The sequence below is a fragment of the Doryrhamphus excisus genome, chromosome 5 (genome assembly GCF_030265055.1).
Source record: "Doryrhamphus excisus isolate RoL2022-K1 chromosome 5, RoL_Dexc_1.0, whole genome shotgun sequence".
Classification (NCBI taxonomy): Eukaryota; Metazoa; Chordata; class Actinopteri; order Syngnathiformes; family Syngnathidae; genus Doryrhamphus; species Doryrhamphus excisus.
The window spans coordinates 4125447-4147468 of NC_080470.1; the positions used below are offsets into that span (position 1 = coordinate 4125447).

The 22022-nt window shown below is 41.6% G+C and overlaps 1 protein-coding gene across 2 annotated transcripts in view; it reads left to right on the forward strand.

Moving 5' to 3' along the window:
• The window catches only part of rabgap1l (RAB GTPase activating protein 1-like), a 113530-nt gene that overhangs the window by 84465 nt on the left and 7043 nt on the right, over positions 1–22022 (forward strand). Inside the window, exons 18-20 of one of the 2 annotated variants that reach the window (XM_058074388.1) lie at positions 329–370; positions 7042–7170; positions 18646–18738. In XM_058074388.1, coding sequence (XP_057930371.1) covers positions 329–370; positions 7042–7170; positions 18646–18738 — 264 coding nt within the window. Of the gene's footprint in view, positions 1–328; positions 371–7041; positions 7171–14338; positions 14591–18645; positions 18739–22022 lie in introns of those variants that run through there. The other variant, XM_058074389.1, reaches the window with a different exon arrangement.

The window sequence follows — 22022 nt, forward strand, 5'->3', positions numbered from 1 at the left end:
CATACAATGAATAAGTACAAAAACATATATTTTCTTGATGTTTATTGTTATTAAAGTGACCAGCGAGTACTCCGGCGTCTGTGAATAAAAGTTAAAAACTGCCTGGAGCTGCACCGGATAGAGCTGGTGTGAGCCTACAACAGCCATTTCAATACTACAGAATGCTTCTGGTGGCCGCGACTAATCCAGTGTGAGTCCGGGGTCAGTTTATGAGTTTAATAAACTGAATTGTTAAAATGTTTTTTTTTTCCTTCATAAACTGAGACAACGTGTATTCTCATAAGTATGTATGCACGTCAAGTATATATAAACCTTCTGTGTGTTCCAGGGTCTGAACATCATCTTCAACGTCGCCCTGGCCCTGCTCAAGGTCAGTAGCTCAAATCAATTATTCAAACATCTTCCGTTTTTAATCAAGCTCCAATACGTGTGTGTCTGGGTCTAATTGAATGTACATAAGCAGATCTCATTTTTGACTTTTTCCACCTCAAAGAAACAGGCTGAAAATACTCAGATGAACAAATAAACATGGTAGGTGTCCAATAACAGTACCGTCATTTATTTAGTGACAGTGAACGCCAGATGGACAAACCACATCAGAAAAGTTGACATCAAATAGGAACGCCGTGGCTTTAAAAGTTAGTTAGGGCTCACCTTAGCTCTTTTGGATTGTGCCACTTAAGTGGGTGATTTTATTAATGCGGGATAAGGAGGTCTTCTGTTAAACACACAAATCATTTGCACAAATTAGGCATTTTTCGTATCAAAATGCGTTCATTCATTTTCTACTACTTATCCTCACAAGGGTCGCGGGGGTGCTGGAGCCTATCCCAGCTGTCTTCGGGCGAGAGGCGGTGTACACCTTGAACTGGGCACATATAGACAAACAACCATTCACACTCACATTTGGAGTCGCCAATTAACCTAGCATGTTTTTGGAATGTGGGAGGAAACCGGAGTACCCGGAGAAAACCCACGCATGCACGGGGAGAACATGCAAACTCCACACAGAGATGGCCGAGGGTGGAATTTGAACCCAGGTCTCCTAGCTGTGAGTTCTCTGCGCTAACCACTCGACCGCCGTGCATCAAAATAGGCTATTTATGATAAATACAAAACCGATCTTTTTAAAAATGTATGCTCAGCAGCACCTTATTTAGTCAGAATGGTCTGACTAAATCTTGATCACATGACATATTTACCGTTGACTTCGATATTGATAGTCGACACTTGACAACAAAACCTTAGATGCCGACTGTTTTTTTTCTTAAATATGAAAAAATGCCTCTGCATATATACGTAGGTTAGTTTAGGAAATGAACAAGTTCCCCTGCACTCAGTATGCCGCCCTCAGGTAAAAAAGTTTGGACACCCCTGTGCAAAAATCCTTTGGTATTTTCCACTGTGATATATATGATACATGACTATATATGATGCAAGTATCCCAATATCCCAATATCCCAATCCAACCAAGGATCTCGGATGTGTTGGAGCACCACCATCAACAGGCACATTACATTTGGTGGACACCGGGATCAGTTTTCTTGTTGAGGGCAACTTACGACACTCTCCCTTGCCCCCGGAATATCAAATCAAATCAACTTTATTTGTATAGCACTTTCCCTGCAAAAGACATGCAATACAAAGTGATTTACAGAATTAAAACAATTACCACAAATAAAAGGAAAAAACAAAGAAACAAAAGAAAGCCCCTCCTTCCCACCCTCCATACTAGACACACACACACAATCGCACAATCGCACAATCGCACAATCACACAATCACACAATCACACACAGTGTAGAGACATGGCATGGCACTGAGGATCAAGGAAACGCCACCTTTGGGGCCGTCCACACTGGGAGGAGCTGCAGGCCGTGCCATCGGGGGACCAGCACCCGGGCCCCCCGACTCCCAACAGACGGGTGGACCCCCACATTAAAGGGAGGAACCCCCAGCCGGCCGGGTCGAAGGGACCCAAGGATGGCACCCCCTCAGCAGACCCGACACAGCCCCCAGTGTGGAGGACCCCCCCTGAGGAAACACTGAAGACTAAGAGCATAAAATAGGACTAAAAAGATAAAAACATAACACTGGAGTTAAAAGCTGAAGACTAAGAGCATAAAATAGGACTAAAAAGATAAAAACAAAACACTGGAGTTAAAAGCTGAAGACTAAGAGCATAAAATAGGACTAAAAAGATAAAAACAAAACACTGGAGTTAAAAGCTGAAGATTAAGAGCATAAAATAGGACTAAAAAGATAAAAACATAAGAAAAGTTTAAAAATATTAGTTAAAAGCCTGATTAAAAAGGTGTGTTTTCAATCTTTTTTTAAAAATATCAACAGTCTCCGCAGTCCTGAGGCTCTCCGGCAGGCTGTTCCACAGGTGGGGGCCATAGTGGCTAAATGCTGCCTCACCGTGGGTTTTTGTTCTGGGTTTTGGAAATGAGGTCAGTTGTGGCCTGTGTGGTAACATCGAAATCGAGCTTACAGCATATTCTGTGTGGGTGCAGAGTGGCGCTAACTCAGGGTGGCTTCAGGTGTCGCCACGACCAAGTCTTGAATAAGTTGGCTGAGGTCCTCGAGGGGTGTAGCATGTCAGCTAACAACATATCAGGAACCACAAACCTGACACTGACAGGATTTCTCAGGTACAGTAGCGTGCCCCATCATTCCCAGCATGGCATCAAGACTGCATCCTCACTCCCGGAAACGACTGGCAGATGCGTTTGCACCTGAGGAAACAACAAGGTTCCTCCTGATAGAACTCATCATCCCCTGGGAAGAAGGCACAAAATATCAAGAATTAATCCTGTGGAAGTTGGGAAGCATGGATTTATGGGAAGTCCAGTTTCTCCGAGCAACATGGATAGCTGGGGGCAAACTTGTAGAAAGTCCTGAAAGAGCTAGAGGCAACGGTTAAAAGCTGCAGGGAGCGGAGGGGAGACATCCCGTTTAAACCACTTGCCCCCCCCCATGCACAGTACCATGTACAGTAAACCTCGGATATATCTGATTCAATTGTTCCCACTGGTTTTGTCCGATATAAGCGAAATCCGGAAAATGTCCGTTTTAAGCATATATCGGATTTATATCCGGTATATGCGTAAATCGGATTTTATGCGTTATAAAAAGGCACTTCCTTGACTATGTTTCCAATGTACCTGGACGCGCAGGCAACGCTGCAAACGCTGCAAATGACGTCGTATAGCGGCCTGTCACGATTCGGCGAATCGGAGCGCCACGATGCGGCCATCCGATATATGCGAGGGAAATTTAATGGAAATGCATTGGAACGGGACTGGAGATTTTGTCCGAAATAGGCGAAATCCGTTATAAAAAATCCGATATATGCAATGAATTTTTATTGGAAATGCATTACAGAAAAATCGGTTCTTTTTTATCTGTCCGTTGTGAGCGAATTTCCGATATATCCGAGTCCGATATATCCGAGGTTTACTGTACTGGCTCAGGGGGGCAAAACTTTCATTGTTGCACTGTGCTTGACTGACACTGACACTTTTAAGTAAACCAAAAAAAAAACATTTTCAAGACAATCTAAAAGTTTTCCCTCATTTTCTCAACCACTTTATGGTTGCCGTTTAAGTAGAGTGGTATGGAATTCCTGTCTGTTGTGTTACCAGATCTCTTTGTGGTTGGTCGCATCGATTTGCGCTGTAGCACTTTTGCCATATATTGCGTATTGACGCTTCATTTGCTATCTTTATTGATGTGTGGCAGGACTTTTTAAAAGTATGCATTATACAAATGTATAAGTCATTTTATGAAGTGGGCTATAGCTCGTAAGAAATAACCTAAATATGAAAATAAATTGCAGTGCATTTATTAGTGTGAGATGTATTGTTCAAGCTGGCTGTTTTTGGTTGTCAGCGATGGTGAAAAATGTTCTTTACTGAAAGTATTGCATCGTAATTTAATTAGAAGGCTCAGATTCTGCGTTCTTGTATTGCAGCACACTTGGTATGACAACACTTAGTAGAACTTCGACCAATGTAGCTCATTTTGTGCTTCTGTTCATCATTTTATAGCACAATATTAAATTAAACATAAGCAATGTTAGCACCTACTAGGTTAGCACCTAGGCCTCACAGCTAGGTGACGCGAGTTCAATTCCACTCTCGGCCATCTCGGTGTGGAGTTTGCATGTTCTCCCCGTGCATCCGTGAGTTTTCCGGTTTCCTCCCACATTCCAAAAACATGCTAGGTTAATTGGAGACTCCAAATTGTCCATAGGTATGAATGTGAGTGTGAATGGTTGTTTGTCTATATGTGCCCTGTGATTGGCTGGCGACCAGTCCAGAGTGTACCCCGCCTCTCACCCGAAGACAGCTGGGATAGGCTCCAGCACCCCCCTGTGACCCTCGTGAGGAAAAGCGGTAGAAAATGAATGAATTAATGAAAATAGGTATGAATGTGAGTGTGAATGGTTGTTTGTCTATATGCGCCCTGTGATTGGCTGGCCACTAGTCCAGAGTGTACCCCGCCTCTCACCCGAAGACAGCTGGGATAGGCTCCAGCACCCCTGTGACCCTCGTGAGGATAAGCGGTAGAAAATGAATGAATGAATGAATGAATTTTCACCTGTCCAGTGTTTATCAAAAATATACTATAACTAATAATACATTTCAACCATTCATTCATTTTCTACCGCTTGCTGGAATTGAACCCTGGTTTCCTAGCTGTGAGGTCGCCATGCACAAACCACCGTGCACAGCTTCTGCTGCCCTTAAATGACATTTTCCCCGTTCTTCCTGAGCAACCCATTTGTATTAACTGTTGGTTTAAGCTATTTTTGAGATAACATGTAAAAAATAAAATGTAAATACCCATGTAGTTTAAAAGCATGATAAAACTAATTATATAATCAACTCTGTGAATTGGCTTTGTAATAATACTAAACCAATTTTTTTCAAAAAAAAAAAAAATTCATTATAAAAATATTTCGGCGCTCAATATTTTCGTAGTAATGTACGTATTCTTTGCCCAAAAGTGGGACGTGGCGGATGCAACACCGAGGATAGGGAAGGGAATCAGCATGTGAGGTGGGTAGAATAGGATTCCACTACCGGCCTCCTATTGGCCAGCCATGACGACATTCTATCCCCGGGGCCCCCTCCTCCCACCATCATCATGCGCTCCTCTCGGTTCTCATCCTCCTCCCTCCATCTGTGCCCAGCCCCCTCCCTTTCCTGCTTTACAGTCATCAGCCACATCACTCTTCACTACCGGAACATAAGGTGTAGCGTTCTATGTGGACATAAAGAAGTAAAGGATTTTTTTATTTTTATTTTTGACATCATTTACATACCCTGGATGCGTACGTGGAACATATCCTTGCAGTTTTCTTTTCTGCGTTCATGCTTTCTCCCAGAGCCGATCGCTCCCGATTTTTAGTCATCTGCTAGATATTTATTTTTGCAAGGCTAGCTGTTAGCAGTTAGCATCACAAAGAGAGAGTGATGGTGGTCTGGAAACTGTGTTTTCTTTCTTTTTTTTCTGTTTCGCCTCGCCCCAGCTGCTGACCAGAACAATTGCTCCTGATGACACAAGCCTACTGACTGACTCACACATGCAACCATTGAGTCTCTTTTTGTCGCTAGGCACAGTCACTTTCAGTCTGAAGGAGCTGTATTCAATTTAAAGGATCTGTTACTGCCTGCGAGTGGTCATTTGTTACTCGGACCGGACCATTTTTTTTGGACCTATTCACAGGAACTGCACTGATATGGGAGTTTTATGGCGTTCTGCCTCCTCTCTTTTTTTGTCATACAGCATTGATTAGAATTTTTCCTGTAGAAAAACAAGTGCCATACTGCCAACAGAGGTTCTGATGAAAGGATTCGTACTGTTATCACTGACCGCCTTGGTGTGTGTCACATGAGCATTTAAGTCTAATAACAAAGGTAAAAAATAAGAAAAAGGCGGAGTTCCTATCCATTGCTGCTTTTTTTTTTAACCGGAGCGGCAGCCCACGTGTTGAGCAGCTTTGTTACCTAGCAACAACGTGCCGGATTGCAATTTGTTAGGAGAGTTTGGTGCAGCAAGTGCCAATCAAGTGACTGGATGTCAAAGTCAGTCCGGCAGGTGGAAGACAGCGTTATGAAACCAACAGCAGCCATTTCTGATTATTTGACTGTAACTTTGGTGCAAGTGATGGTGACCTCCGAGCTCTGACGGCGGTTATAAGATGAAGACTTCTGTCTGGCTTTGCCTGTGGATGTGGTCAAGCCATCTTCTGCCCTTGTAGCGCGGTGTTCTTCCTCCACCGCAACTCCATCAGTTGGATTCCTGTGGGGATAAGATCTTTTCCCAGAGTCCACTCGTTCTCCAACCCAGGCAAGCCAAGTGGGACATTTTTGTCGTCAAGCTGGAGTCATCATACACCGCTCTACCCCCAAAGCGGGATCTCCCTTCTCCATTGCCTGCTCCTACCTCACCACTGTCTCCTTCGCCTTTGCCGTCTCCTCCTCCTCCTCTGCCGGCCCTGACACCTCCTCTGCAACTTCCAGCAGTGCGAAGGGCTGTGGAGGATGGAGAGGAAACGGCAGAAGAAAAGGCCCAAAGCAGTCAGGCCTCAGCGGACTCCTTCTGCAAAGTGATGGGTCTCCTCGGGATGGGACATCGACTCTTTGTCCCCAAGTTACTAGCGGTGAGAGTGGGGACTTGGATAGTCCGTCTTTGTGGAGTTTATGGAGGCATGGTTGAAATGCACCGGATGCTATTTCTGTATTGTTTTGACGCTCTTACATCGTGAAGTAAGGTGACTATGTTAATTTAATATAATTTTTCATAACTTCCTGTGTCAGTAAATCCTTCTCCCACAAGATGGTGGTATTGATGTTTCATTTAGCACATTGCTGCTATCACCCCTTGCTCCAAAAATCACCCATGCTCTCACACATACTGTATAATGTGGCATACTAATAATCTCAATGTCAATGTTGCTGTTAAATTGTGGTGTCTATATAATATAATATGTGCTTTTTCTTCTACTTCAACCCTTATGTCGTCCTCCAGACTTCCAAAGAGGATCTCTTGCAAGCAGACTTTGAAGGAGCTCTCAAATTCTTCAGAGTTCAGCTCCCCAAGCGCTACAGAGCTGCAGAGAATGCCCGACGGCTGATGGAACAGGCCTGCAACATAAAGGTCTGGACCTCTATTAACGCTTCATTCACTCGTCTTCCTAGGAATGTATTGATTTTAATATGGACAGTGTTAACTATTAAAAAAGGATAGAAGGGTTCACAACAGCACCTTGAAAGTTTAACATTAGTTAAGTTTTAACATTAGTTTAACTAACTTTGGGGTATTAAAGAAGTGAGAATTTAGTTTCCTGCTGCTCACTGCAATAACATTTATTATCACACTTTTTTTTTTATTTGTCTTTTTTCGTGCAATGTGGTTCATTGTTATAGACCTCATTCCAGTTTTATCAGATAAAGTGTGGCTTCCATGGATGGTGGTTACAATTTTGGTACAGGCTGTTGATTTGAAATTCCCATACATGCCCAACACACAAACACGTTATCATCCTTCTGTTGACTTTAATGAGGCTGCTGGCATTTAGGGAATTTACTGAGGTCACCAGAGACCCAAACTAGAATGTGTATGTGTGTGTGTGTGTGTTTTAAAGGAAGGAAGGACTTTGGAGAAAAAGATGGAATAGATCATTTGTTTTTTCCTCAACAAGACTTGTTTAGATCTCTTCTCCGATATTCTCCTTGAGCTACATTAAGTTAATATTTGACATTTTAGGCATTTTTCTAGTCCTGAAAGACTATATATATTAATCATGCTGTTTTGTGGTTGAATACAGCCTGTTAGCGGAAAAAATGTATGAATATTGAAGAAATAATACATATTTTTTTGCCTGAATGAAGCATTTTCAAGCTTAAAAATGGGTACTGAAATAGAAAATACAAAAAATGGAACTAAAATTAGCATTAATTTGCACTAAATAGATGCATTCTAATTGTGATATGAAATATACACTGGTCACCAGGTGTCAGTGGGTGAAACATACAAGTGTCAGAGTTGATCACCCGAACAACAGGCTTTTATTGCAGGCTTGAATTATCTCACAACTGGCACAATAATAATAACGTAATAATCAGAATAATAACACAGACTACTGTTGCAGCCTGAATCCAACTCTGAACTCCCGTTCTGAGTGAGTATAGGTTCTCCCCGACATGAGTGGGTTTTCTCCGGGTACTCCGGTTTCCTCCCACATTCCAAAAACATGCTAGGTTAATTGGCCATAGGTATGAATGTGAGTGTGAATGGTTGTTTGTCTATATGTGTCCTGTGATTGGTTGGCGACCAGTCCAGGATGCATCCCGCCTCTCACCCGAAGACAGCTGGGATAGGCTCCAGCAACCCCCGCGGCCCTCGTGAGGATAAGCGGTAGAAAATGAATGAATGAGTGACTATATGTGTGTTATGTCATTTTTAGAGGACAATAATAATTTTAGGGGCGGCACGGCGGTCTAGTGGTTAGCGCGCAGACCTCACAGCGAGGAGACCAGGGTTCAATTCCACCCTCGGGCATCTCTGTGTGGAGTTTGCATGTTCTCACCGTGCATGCGTGGGTTTTCTCCGGGTACTCCGGTTTCCTCCCACATTCCAAAAACTGGCGACTCCAAATTGTCCATAGGTATGAATGTGAGTGTGAATGGTTGTTTGTCTACATGTGCCCTGTGATTGGCTGGCGACCAGTCCAGGGTGTACCCCGCCTCTCGCCCAAAGACAGCTGGGATAGGCTCCAGCGACCCCCGTGAGGAAAAAGCGGTAGAAAATGAATGAATGAATAATAATTTTAAATCTGAATTTTAGGTTGTAAACCGGTTTTCTATGCTCTACATATGGAAATATTCCATTCAAAATGAAATTTGTGGAAATTCACTTATCACAGGCGTTTGGAAGCAGTTAACTGCAATAAACGAGGGCTTGCTAGTTAGTGATGCGCTTTGTTCTGTAGGGGTGTTCTTTCAGAACAGGGCATCCTGCACTGTGTCGAGTTTATCTCTGCTGCTTTTTAGTAGCATTTTTGTTATCTTATGCAATCCTGAGCAAGAAGAAATATCACGGTTGGCTTCAACATTACACTTCATTACACACATACAGTATGCAGAGGCAAGTTTAGAGTCTGTTGGGGACCTAGGCCAAATGTACTGGGTGCCCCCTTGAATCAGCTTTAATAAAAGATTGTAAGCCCTCAGGGGACCCCAACTGGGCTGGGGCCCCAAGCAGCCCCCCTACAAATATGTACACAGTAAGTGGATAAACAAAATACACTTTAACCATACTAGTATGTCAAAAACCTTTAATTCTTTCTTCTTTATTATTTGTCTTTATGTACACCAGGGGTCTCAAACTCGCGGCCCACGGGCCAAATAGTTTGAGGCCCCCACCTTGATACCAAAGTTTAATGTTGAAATGACAGCTGTGTGCACACCGGACACAATTAACATGATTCTGCCCCGCCCATATTGTTACCCTTCCCTGTTACCCCGCCCTGTTTTGCTTTGGATTAGCAATGAAGCTAAAGGCTTATGACGCTGGGTACAAATAAATGCAGGAAATGATTTGGAATAAAACGGGAAAATACACGTCAAGATAAAGCAATCTCATCAAACATGTTGTTAAAGTTACGACGCTGCTCCCGGATGGAACCGAGTACGATGCTAACTTGCTAATTGGGTCAAATTATTAAGTTTCATTAATGTTCATGTTAAAGGTTAAATAACTGTTAATACTGTACATTTGAATCTGAAAAAAATAATTTCTCTACCAACTGTTTGTGGTTTCTTACGTTTTTCTTATTTGCTGTTTTATTATTATTTTACTTATTTATTACTGATTGATTGATTTATTGTCTTTATTCTTAATTTTTTATTTATTTATTTTTAGCTTATTTTGTGTATAGAAAAATAAAAATTAAGATATTTGAGAAGAGTGGAATGTTTTATCAGATATTTTGGTGTGGAAAACCGGAACCAAAGTACTGAAAAAGTGTAGGCTGTAGCAGAAGCAAAAGCATTGAAGATAGTTTTTTATTGATTTTTTTCCAGTTTTTAATTAATGCGTTTTGGGTTTTTTTTTAAAACCTTCACCCAGAACCTAGCTCCGGTGGCCGCCAGGTAAATTGAGTTTGAGACCCCTGATGTACACCATCATAAATGTGCTGGTATGTGTGCCAAGGACAACATTGCAAGATTCAATGTAAAATGTTGGAGGCCGTTCATCATATCTGAGACAATATGACTGGCGCATGAAACATACTGCTGTGTGGATTGCATTCTCTCAAGCGTCAGTCATCTTGGGACATCTTTCTTCTTCTGTCTACTTTTAGACAACTCACTCCACTCTACTTTTAAAATAGAATATTCCTTGTGGGCAATGTTATATGGAGCAACTTTTTTTCAGATTGAGAGGATGAAGAAAAATCAGCTCTGGTTTCCTCCCACATTCCAAAAACATGTTTGCTTAATCGGTGACTCCAAATTGTCCATAGGTATGAATGTGAGTGTGAATGGTTGTTTGTCTATATGTGCTCTGTGATTGGCTGGCCACCAGTCCAGAGTGAGACAGCTGGGATAGGCTCCAGCACCCCCTGCGACCCTTGTGAGGATAAGCGGTAGAAAATGAATGAATGAAATTTGAACTTGAATTGGTACTTGTATATTTCTTAGCTACTGTTTCAGCGTTAAGTTGCTGTATGATGAGTTTAGTGTTCTTTAGTGTTAAATTGACTTGAGATTGTGTTTGTGTTTATTCAATGTGTTTTGCATTATTAGTCCAGGGTGTACCCCACCTTTCGCACAAAGACAGCTGGGATAAGCTCCAGCACCCCCTGCGACCCTTGTGAGGATAAGCGGTAGAAAATGAATGAATGAATGAAATTTGAACTTGAATTGGTACTTTTGGTATATTTCTTAGCTACTGTTTCAGCGTTAAGTTGCTGTGTGATGAGTTTAGTGTTCTTTAGTGTTAAATTGACTTAAGATTGTGTTTGTGTTTATTCAATGTGTTTTGCATTATTAGTCCAGGGTGTACCCCACCTTTCGCACGAAGACAGCTGGGATAAGCTCCAGCACCCCCTGCGACCCTTGTGAGGATAAGCGGTAGAAAATGAATGAATGAAATTTGAACTTGAATTGGTACTTGTATATTTCTTAGCTACTGTTTCAGCGTTAAGTTGCTGTGTGATGAGTTTAGTGTTCTTTAGTGTTAAATTGACTTGAGATTGTGTTTGTGTTTATTCAATGTGTTTTGCATTATTAGTCCAGGGTGTACCCCACCTTTCGCATGAAGACAGCTGGGATAAGCTCCAGCACCCCCTGCGACCCTTGTGAGGATAAGCGGTAGAAAATGAATGAATGAAATTTGAACTTGAATTGGTACTTTTGGTATATTTCTTAGCTACTGTTTCAGCGTTAAGTTGCTGTATGATGACTTTAGTGTTCTTTAGTGTTAAATTGACTTAAGATTGTGTTTGTGTTTCTTCAGTGTGTTTTGCATTATTAGTCCAGGGTGTACCCCACCTTTCGCACGAAGACAGCTGGGATAAGCTCCAGCACCCACTGCGACCCTTGTGAGGATAAGCGGTAGAAAATGAATGAATGAAATTTGAACTTGAATTGGTACTTTTGGTATATTTCTTAGCTACTGTTTCAGCGTTAAGTTGCTGTATGATGAGTTTAGTGTTCTTTAGTGTTAAATTGACTTAAGATTGTGTTTGTGTTTCTTCAATGTGTTTTGCATTATTAGTCCAGGGTGTACCCCACCTTTCGCACGAAGACAGCTGGGATAAGCTCCAGCACCCACTGCGACCCTTGTGAGGATAAGCGGTAGAAAATGAATGAATGAAATTTGAACTTGTCTTGGTACTTGTATATTTCTTAGCTACTATTTCAGCATTAAGTTGCTGTATGATGAGTTTAGTGTTCTTTAGTGTTAAATTGACTTAAGATTGTGTTTGTGTTTATTCAATGTGTTTTGCATTATTAGTCCAGGGTGTACCCCACCTTTCGCACGAAGACAGCTGGGATAAGCTCCTGCACACCCTCGACCCTCGTGAGAATAAACGGCATAGAATGGATGAATGGAATGGATTATTTCAAGTTTCGTAGCATATGCAGAAAATGGTTAACTCGTGTCAGACAGATTGTGTTTGACTTTACAGTCTTCAGTGTACTTTTTGTCGGAACAATCCCGGAAATAATTTCAGGCACAAGCAATTTTGTTCTCTTATCACTCTCCACCCCTTATACATGTTTTCCTCAGTCAACGTATAAACCGGATCAGCTGAACTCCGTAAGCTGCTTAAAACAGCGAAAGAATTCCCCGGCACCTTGGCTTGATAAGCACTAGTAGTAGGGTGGCTTAGCCTTTCTGGGAATTATGTGAAGAATTTGAATTTCTCGGCCTCTTAGGTATCCCGTGGACCCAGGCTACTCTTAAAGAGTGAGGGGGCAAAAGGACTTAAGAATTCAAACTTGAGATACTGCTTTTCTTTCCTAACCTTCTAACCTTTTCATACCATGTCTTGACTCAAGCAAACTCCATGTAGAGTTAGAAGGAAGTTGATGTTTGGATGTGCTTTTGGTCAACAGTGCCGTGTACAAATATGGGCAGAAATAAGATAAAGGGTCATTCTATTGAATGGGTGCCATTTGCTTGTTGTTGTACTCTTGGAAATGAATGATTGTAATCTTTTTTCAACTTTAAATTAGCTACTCCTGGGGGCACGGTGGTCGAGTGGCTAGCGCACAGACCTCACAGCTAGGAGACCAGGGTTCAATTCCACCCTCGGCCATCTCTGTGTGAAGTTTGCATGTTCTCCCCGTGCATGCGTGGGTTTTCTCCGGGTACTCCAGTTTCCTCCCACATTCCAAAAACATGCTAGGTTAATTGGCGACTCCAAATTGTCCATAGGTATGAATGTGAGTGTGAATGGTTGTTTGTCTATATGTGCCCTGTGATTGGCTGGCGACCAGTCCAAGGTGTACCCCGCCTCTCGCTTGAAGACAGCTGGGATAGGCTCCAGCACGTCCGCAACCCTCGTGAGGATAAGCGATGGAAAATGAATGAATGAATGAATGTTTACTATATCGGGTAATACAAGTGTAAACGTGACTGTAGGGGTGTTAGTTCATGTCTAGTAGGCTCTACTAATAAATGTGTTATTTTCTGTTATCATGTTTACTATAGGTCGAGGGTTAGCGCGCAGGCCTCACGGCTAGGAGACTAGAGTTCAATTCCACCCTGTGGAGTTTGCATGCGTGGGTTTTCTCCGGGTACTCCGGTTTCCTCCCACATTCCAAAAACATGCTAGGTTAATTAGCGACTCCAAATTGTGCATAGGTATGAATGTGAGTGTGAATGGTTGTTTGTCTATATGTGCCCTGTGATTGGCTGGCGACCAGTCCAGGGTGTACCTCGCCTCTCGCTTGAAGACAGCTGGGATAGGCTCCAGCACGTGAGGATAAGCGGTAGAAAATGAATGAATGAATGAATTTGGATAAGGAGTAACACAAATATTTAGAAGGATTTTAATTATATTTAATGGTAAAGTCTAATTTTAGGAATGGGGGATGCTATTTTTCAGTGTTCAAGGTAGTTTAAATTGTATATACTGCATTAAATATGAGGTCAGAGTTAATTTTATTGTGCATTTATACATTTTATTTCCTGTTTGCATTAAGGCGACTATGGGTTTTGGTGTAGATACTGTATGCTTTAAGTTTTTGTGCATTATGTAATCATATCATTTAAACACAGAGGGGAAAAAAACAGCGGAATGAGGTGAGGCATAGCCATGGATACCAGTACCTGTTCTCAGGTCGCTCATGTGCATCAGCCAAAGGGGGAGGAGCATGCTGGCTTCTCCTCTGAGAGCAGGTTGTTTTGGCATCATGTCCGACTGCAATGATGCATCACTTCCTTCATTTTTACTGTTGACATAAAGTGCAGTAAGGAACAAAAAGTGATTGCACTTGACAACTTCCCTGCTATGTACCGGTAGTATTGGTATAGTATTGTAAGCAAGTATTGTCAATACTGTTTTGTATAATACGGAATGCAGAAAATAAATATTTAGAAAAAAATGACTTGGAAAAAAGCAAAGTCATCATCCTCGTTTCTCATGCACTGCTAGTGTTACATGAGAGGGGGGGGGGGGGGGGTTGAGAAACAAACAGGTGTGTTGTACTGTTCGCTCACTTCCCCCACCCTCCCTTCTTCTTAGTGGGCGGGACTAAACTCCTGAGAGACTGTTGAAAGCAGCCGGTCTCCTCCTCTCCTATCAGAGAGGAGCGTTTGCTGTCAGCTGCACTCCTATATCCTCTCTGTCTCGGTCACTCTTTCTTCGTCATCTTCGTTTGTTTCTCCTCCTCTTCCTCCTTCGGTGTTGCTGCTTATAAGTGAGTGGCAGGTCAAGATGATGCAGGAAGTGTCCATCGTGGTGGCATATGATGCCCATGTAGTTGAGCGGCCAGGTGAAGAGGACACCCTGGCCCGTTTGGTCGCACACTCCAGACCTCTCAGAGCTCCTAGACCTGTGGTAGGTTTCTTCAGTTCTGGTTGTATTTTGTGTCATTTTTAACTAATAGTTGATAATTAGTTTTATTTTTAACGTCTTGTACAGAGACACCTCCCAGGGTTGTTGTAAGCTCTTGTGTATGTGTAGGTGTGTCTTGTTTTCCAACCGAAAGTGTATCAGATGTTTGTGACGGCAAAGCTGTTCAGTCGATGCATTTCCAAACTGAGGTCGTAGCTGTCGGCTTGTTTCAATTACCGATATTAATTTGGAATCAATGGAGACCTTGTGCGTGTGGGGAGCTGGTTTTGTTTGCCTCACGTGGCTAATTGAATTCCATGGCCTAGTTTTTCCTGGGATGTCCAGTTGCCTTTGTCCTTATTTCAATATTCAAACTCTTGTGGACTACCGTGGCGCCGGGGCCTCATCACGCATCCCCATATACACACACGAGCATGTGCGTGCACAAATACCCACGATGGTACAAGAGCATGTGATCACCTGGGGGTTTGTTATTGCCGGGTACCATCTCCTGCAGCACCAAATGAAAATGTTGTGTAATGCAAGAACGAGCCTTGATAGTAATGGTAATGGTAATGGTAATGGTTTTATTTCATTTGAACATGCATCAGATTACAATTGAATGCATCCCATAATCAGTTCACAGTTCCACATGTCCAAAAGGAGTAGGAAGAAGCAAAGCTTATTAAATCCTACCCCTCCATCTTGTACTTTTAAAATCAGTAACTGTTACATTTGTTCACTTGTTCACTTATGCTTTCCATAATACATTTTAAGGTATTTTTTTTTTTATATATTGTACTTCCTACTGAAGTACGAGGTGATATGACCATACGATGACATAATGGGTACCATAGTAACTGTCAATATAGTGATATATATTTATTGGCCGTTTTGAATCTGAATTATATTTGTTTTTAGCAACACTGTGCATGTTTTCTGGGGTTACAACTGTAAGAATATTTCTGACTGAGGTATGAGATGTGATATAACAACCATCGAGTCATTTGTGGGAAGTGTCTAAATGTATCTGGGGTTGGAATTGTGGGATATAATTTAAAGCAATTAAAAAATGGACCATGACCAGTCCAGGGTGTACTTTGCCTCTCACCCAAAGACAGCTGGGATAGGCTCCAGCATGCTCGAGACCCTAGTTGAGGATAAGTGGTATAGAGGATGGACGGATGGATGAAACGGACTAGAGTCTTTTTGCTTAGTCAAGACCCAAATTGACTAAACCAAACAGGTGGACCGATACCGCCTGAAAGATGGGTCTTGGTTCGCCTGCCAGCAGTGAGGCAAGTGTGAACGTCGACTGCACCAGTGCACCAAAACACATGCTATGACGTCATCAATGCGACCATAAGCAGACCATGCATGGCAACACCCAACAGAAAAGTGAAAATCATGACAAAGAGTCAAATGTAAGCCCGAAATCATAAACAGTGTAGTTAAACGCAGAAATGGGAGGACATTCTTACAGTCTAACAACTAGTGAAAATATTTTGTCAACCTATCCCATTAAAAACTCGCAGCTTTTAAAATATGACTAACCAGTATCTGTAATTGCAGGGTGGTTTATTGAAATGTTGGCGCTATTGTTTTAAAAGAGAATGACAGGCAAGTTGGCCGCCCTTGACAGAGGAGAGTTTTAAGTCCGAAAGTCATAATAAGGAAAAAAAAAAATGTGGAGGTTTATAAAATGTTAACATACAATACAAAGAGTTCTGTTGACTGTAGATGGATCTGACACATTATGCATTATAATAATGCGTTCCTTTGTTATTATCGTCGTGTTGTACATGCTCACTAAACCTGTTTGTGTTAACTAATTAAACAAAACCACAGCAAGTTGGGCAAATAAGCTGCTGGAGTCTTAGTGCGCTTTATGAAACATGAGCCATAAAATAAGTCCATCTTATTTATCCCACAAAAGAGATTAGTTGCATTAATATGAGTTTAATTGTTTTTCCACAGCTCCAAAATTACTTTTACTGCCAGGTGAAGTACTTATATATGATATATTTTTCAGAATGGGTTTTATTACTGTAGCCACTAAGATTAATGGGAAGCAATTCATGTCCTCCAGCTCCTTTTTATGCATTCAAATGAAAAAAAAAAGAAAGGAGAAATAATTTTTGCCATATATTGGTGCTTTTTAACATGTATTTCAGTATAATGGTACATGCTGGGTAACAAAGTATGACATGATTTTTGGCCTGCCCTAAACTGCCTTTTTGTTCCCCCACAGATAACAACAGAATAGGCTCTTAATTCTCTTATCTTCTCAGACAATATGTGTTGGATAAATTACAATGTCATGGTAAAGTCACCTTGGGTAGTTATAGTCATCCGTCGCCACTTTGCAGTTTGAATATCACAGCTTCACTCTATCACAATTTTTCCAAAATACATTCATAAATCATGTTGTTTTGTGGTTGAATACAGCCTATTATTAGTCAAAACATAAGGAAATTTAAGCTGTTACATAATCATTTATTTTCTACCACTTATCCTCGCAGGTCGCAGGGGGTTGCTGCAAATGCAAAGTCAACATTCATTCATTCATTCATTTTCTACTGCTTATCCTCACAAGGGTCGCGGGCGTGCTGGAGCCTATCCCAGCTGTCTTCGGGCGAGAGGCGGGATACACACTGGACTGGTCGCTGGCCAATCACAGGGCACATATAGACAAACAACCATTCACACTCACATTCATACCTATGGACAATTTGGAGTCGCTAATTAACCTAGCATGTTTTTGGAATGTGGGAGGAAACCGGAGTACCCGGAGAAAACCCACGCATGCACGGGGAGAACATGTAAACTCCACACAGAGATGGCCGAGGGTGGGGAAAGACAAAATAAGAAGCCAAAAAGTTACCACTTCCACAGAAAATAGGAGGAGAACTCATTCATTCATTCATTCATTTTCTACCGCTTATCCTCACGAGGGTCGCAGGGGTGCTGGAGCCTATCCCAGCTGTCTTCGGGCGAGAGGCTGGGTACACCCTGGACTGGTGGCCAGCCAATCACAGGGCACATATAGACAAACAACCATTCACACTCACATTCATACCTATGGACAATTTGGAGTCGCTAATTAACCTAGCATGTTTTTGGAATGTGGGAGGAAACCGGAGTACCCGGAGAAAACCCACGCATGCACGAGGAGAACATGCAAACTCCACATAGAGATGTGCTGAGAGTGGAATTGAACTCAGGTCTCCTAGCTGTGAACCACTCGTTCACCGTGCAGCCCGTAATCCCTAATTTATTGCATGAATTAGTTCCTAACCGGACCATGATAAGTGAATTCCCATGAAGTAGGATTCCTTCTTTATAAATTGAATATTTTCACTGTTATGTCATAGAAAATTTGTTTCAAATCTACATCTAATATATTTTTAAACACAACTAGTCACCTTTGCACTTGTATTAACCAATATAGAAGACATAATACGAGTTAATAAGTCGTTTAAGACATAAATAAGACTTGTGCTTATATGTATGTTGCAGTAAATGTGGCGGTCATACAGATGTGTGGAGAACAGGAAGTGACATTGGTGGTTGAGAGTTAGGTTTTATCTGGGTTATGCCCACAACAGTCGCCTGTGTTATTATTCTCATTAGAATTATCGTGTTATTATTACTGTACCTGTTTTGAGATCATTTAAACTTGTAAATAAATGTCTGTTCCGGTGATCAAGTCTGGTGCTTGTCTCACCGAGCCATTTTTATGTTTGAAAATGCTTAATTTAGACAAAAATATATATATTTTTTTTTGTACCTGTGTTTATCAGCAAAAAGTCGACCTCTGATGAACTTGTAGACGGCCGACAAAGCTGGTTTCTGGTTGTGGTTTATTAGCTTATAGACTCGACAAGGATGTTTTGGGATAAAAAAAATACATTAACAACACATCTGGAACCATATAGTGTATTAATAACACGATAAGACACAAGCTGTTTTGTACACTTACTGTAAAAAGTACGCAAACTGTATACTAGATCACTTTGAATGAATGTTATTGATAAATTCTGCCTCTGTGCCTGTAGGTTCCAACCAAGAAGCTAAAGAAGTTTGAGAAGGAGTACCAGACGCTGAGAGAGAGCCAGCTGCAGCAAGAAGATCCCATTGACCGATACCAGGTACAACACACATACTTTTGGGGGGGTTCCGGATATCTTCTATTCGTTCCATTGTAGTCATCTGACTGAGTGATTAAGTCAAAAACCTCCTTTTCAAAGTTATAATTAGAATTGTTGCTAAGATTAGAAATATTTGAGTACACATTATGACATTATTCTGCCCTCAAATTCTACTCCCATCTTTTATCACTTTTAAACTATCAAGTCTATTCTTGGTACTGTCAGAACGCCTCTGCGGGAGTTATTTACAGAGTCAGACATTGAAACTGTGCAGTACCTGAGCTACTCGGTTGTACTTTCTGTGAGTAATTCAAAAATACAGTTCCAGTGTGTTCAGTCTTGCATGACTTAGTAAATGTAGCTTAATTGTGCTTACATGTAACACTAATGTTTGGATATCATATGAAAAAAAACATTTTTTTCTCACTATCTGAAATCATATAATTTTGGTCATCCTAAGTAGGGATCGACCGATATGTTTTTTTTTTTTCGGGACAATGTCGATACCGATTTTTTCCCATCACCCTTAGCTGATTGACGATTTCGCTTGGGCCGATATTTGTGGCCGATACTGCTTTTGCTGCCTCAATTTACATGAAAAATGACAATGATAACAAATATTACAGGTATCAAGTTTAAACAAATATTTATTTAAATGTAAACACTGAACAGAAGGATTTAGCTTTCTTAAACACACATTTAAACAGTATTATTAACTTTAAAAGGAACTAGAAAATTCCCGCGGAAATTTTGATGGGCTTGCCACCTGTGCTGTGGACCTCGGGCCCGGTGTGCCAACGGCTACCGCGCTAGCACCTAGCAAGAAAGCCTGAAGGACCGAAAAGGTTGATGCAGTCCCATATTGTCCCCACGTCATGCCATGTGTCTGTTTTCCTTTAGACATGAGTAAATTAGCTTAAATGCTAACATGCTAACGGCTACCATGCTAGCACCTGGCAAGACAGCCTCAGGTCCCGAAAAGTTTGGGCAGTCCCACAGTGTCCCCACATCATGCCACGTGTGTATTTGCCTTTAGACATGAGTAAATTAGCTAAAATGCTAACATGCTAACAGTCATCATGCTACCTAGCAAGACAGCCTCAAGTCCCAAAAGTGTCCAGGCAGTCCGATAGTGTCCCCACATCATTCCATGTATTTGCCTTTAGACATGAGTAAATTAGCTAAAATGCTAACATGCTAACAGTCATCATGCTAGCACCTAGTTAGAGACCCTCAAGGTTAGAAAGTGCCAAGGTTGATGCAGTCCCATAGTGTCCCCACATCATGCCATGTGTCTGTTTTCCTTTAGACATGAGTAAATTAGCTTAAATGCTAACATGCTAACGGCTACCATGCTAGCACCTAGCAAGACAGCCTCAGGTCCCGAAACATTTGGGGCTTTGGGGTCTTTTTATATAGTGTATGTTGAATATATGACTATAAGTACAGTACAAAATACAGTATATCCTTCCGCTACTGCCAAGAAGGCAGGAAGTGTTTGCTGTTGATAAGATGTAGTAGCAGAGTCATTTCCTCTTCCTTCAATAGAGGGTTTTTTAAGACCTAGAAGAAAGGACATGTTCTTTTGTGTAGACACCTATACACCATGTTTCTTGGTGGGGGGGATTCATGTATCAACTTGCATTACTTTTACCAGAACTTTACATTATTATTTCTGTTGTGCAACATTTGTATTGTTTTTCTTCATACATGTTGCCATCTTATCTTGATTCATAAGAGCAACTAAAATGAGGATGAGACAGAGGAGAGAGAGAGAGACAGGGGGGTTGGGGGGGGTTGGAAAGTATTCAAGTGAGAGGGGAAACTGCTGTCAAGATCATGTGTTAAACTTTAGTTTGTGCTGCCGCAGCCTTGACAGAAGGACATTGTGACTCTGGATTGCAAAACGTGGTAAGCTGCTTCAGCTCCCTCGCACATTTCATTACAAGAAGATTAATAAGTATATTATTACATATCTTTGTGGTTGGATATTAACCCGGGATATGAGGGTATTGTGTTATTGTTAGTACGTATTGTAAGTCAGAGGACAAGATAAAAAAAAACATGGTGTGGGCCAGCAGTAGCAGTGGAATCTACCTACCTAAGTGGCGCTCTCTGTGGTTGCCTGAAATAGACAACTTATGTTGACAGGAAGTGGCAAATTGTAGCACAAGAGTGAGATTGTAACTGTTACTGATGGTCTCAGTAGATAGTGCAGTGTAATTTTGTTGAAACTGTTTCTTAAATAAACCGTATGTCAGCGTGTGTGAGTATGTTAAGGTATAAGTCATAAATTAGAGGCCGAAGACAAGTTATTGATGTCAGGTGACTTTGTTTAACCGTGATGACTGTCTTGGTTCGTTAAGGCAACGCCGTCATGTGAGAAAACATGGCCAGTCATGAGACGCCAATGATGGGCAACAATGGCCTGCCTGAAACCAAAAAATAACTCAGTACATGAATTGTGGGCTTTAATTATGTTTAATAAATATTGAACCAGCACACATTAGCTAGTAGTGGCTGAAACCGTTCATTTCAGTGAACCGGATCATTCCGGTTCATTCAGTAAAAAGATCCATTCATTTCGTTTATTTTGTTAATTTCAGTCAATTGGTCGTTAGACTGTGATCTCCCCCCCGTGCATAGACCCGGTCAGCCGTGTCGAGTCAGTCCGTTCACTCATGTTCACGTTCGTTCCGACTCAACAGCACAACAACACGTGATGACTAGTGGTGTGTCGGTCATGAACGAACAGGTCAAAAGAACTGGTTCTTTTTTGTGAACGGAATGAACGAGGTCTCTCGGTCTCGGTCTTTCAGTCAGGTAACCCCAGCACGCAGATAGTCCCGCCTTGCAAAAGGAACGGTAAACTGACTCTCCAGCCAACCAAAAAAAAGCATTTGCAACTTAATCGTTTTAATTTCTTTCCCTTCAGTTGTTTTGATGTTAGGGAGCTGAGAGGGTTAATGTTTGACAAAACCATACGTAACTTTAGATTTGTCTTCATTTAACACCAGTCTAAGCTGTTTTAGATGTGACTGGACTGTAAGAAGTCAAAGGCAATGGACCTAAAACAGAGCCTTGGGGTACTCCTTTAGTTATTGGAAGAAAGGAGGAAGACCGACCAGCAAAGTTTACACACTGATTTCTACCTGAAAAATAGTTATAAAACCAACCAACAGCAGTATCAGATGTTAAAAAGCTTAGAAAGTCAAAACAGCAATGGACCTAAAACAGAGCCTTGGGGTACTCCTTTAGTTATTGGAAGAAAGGACGAAGACCGA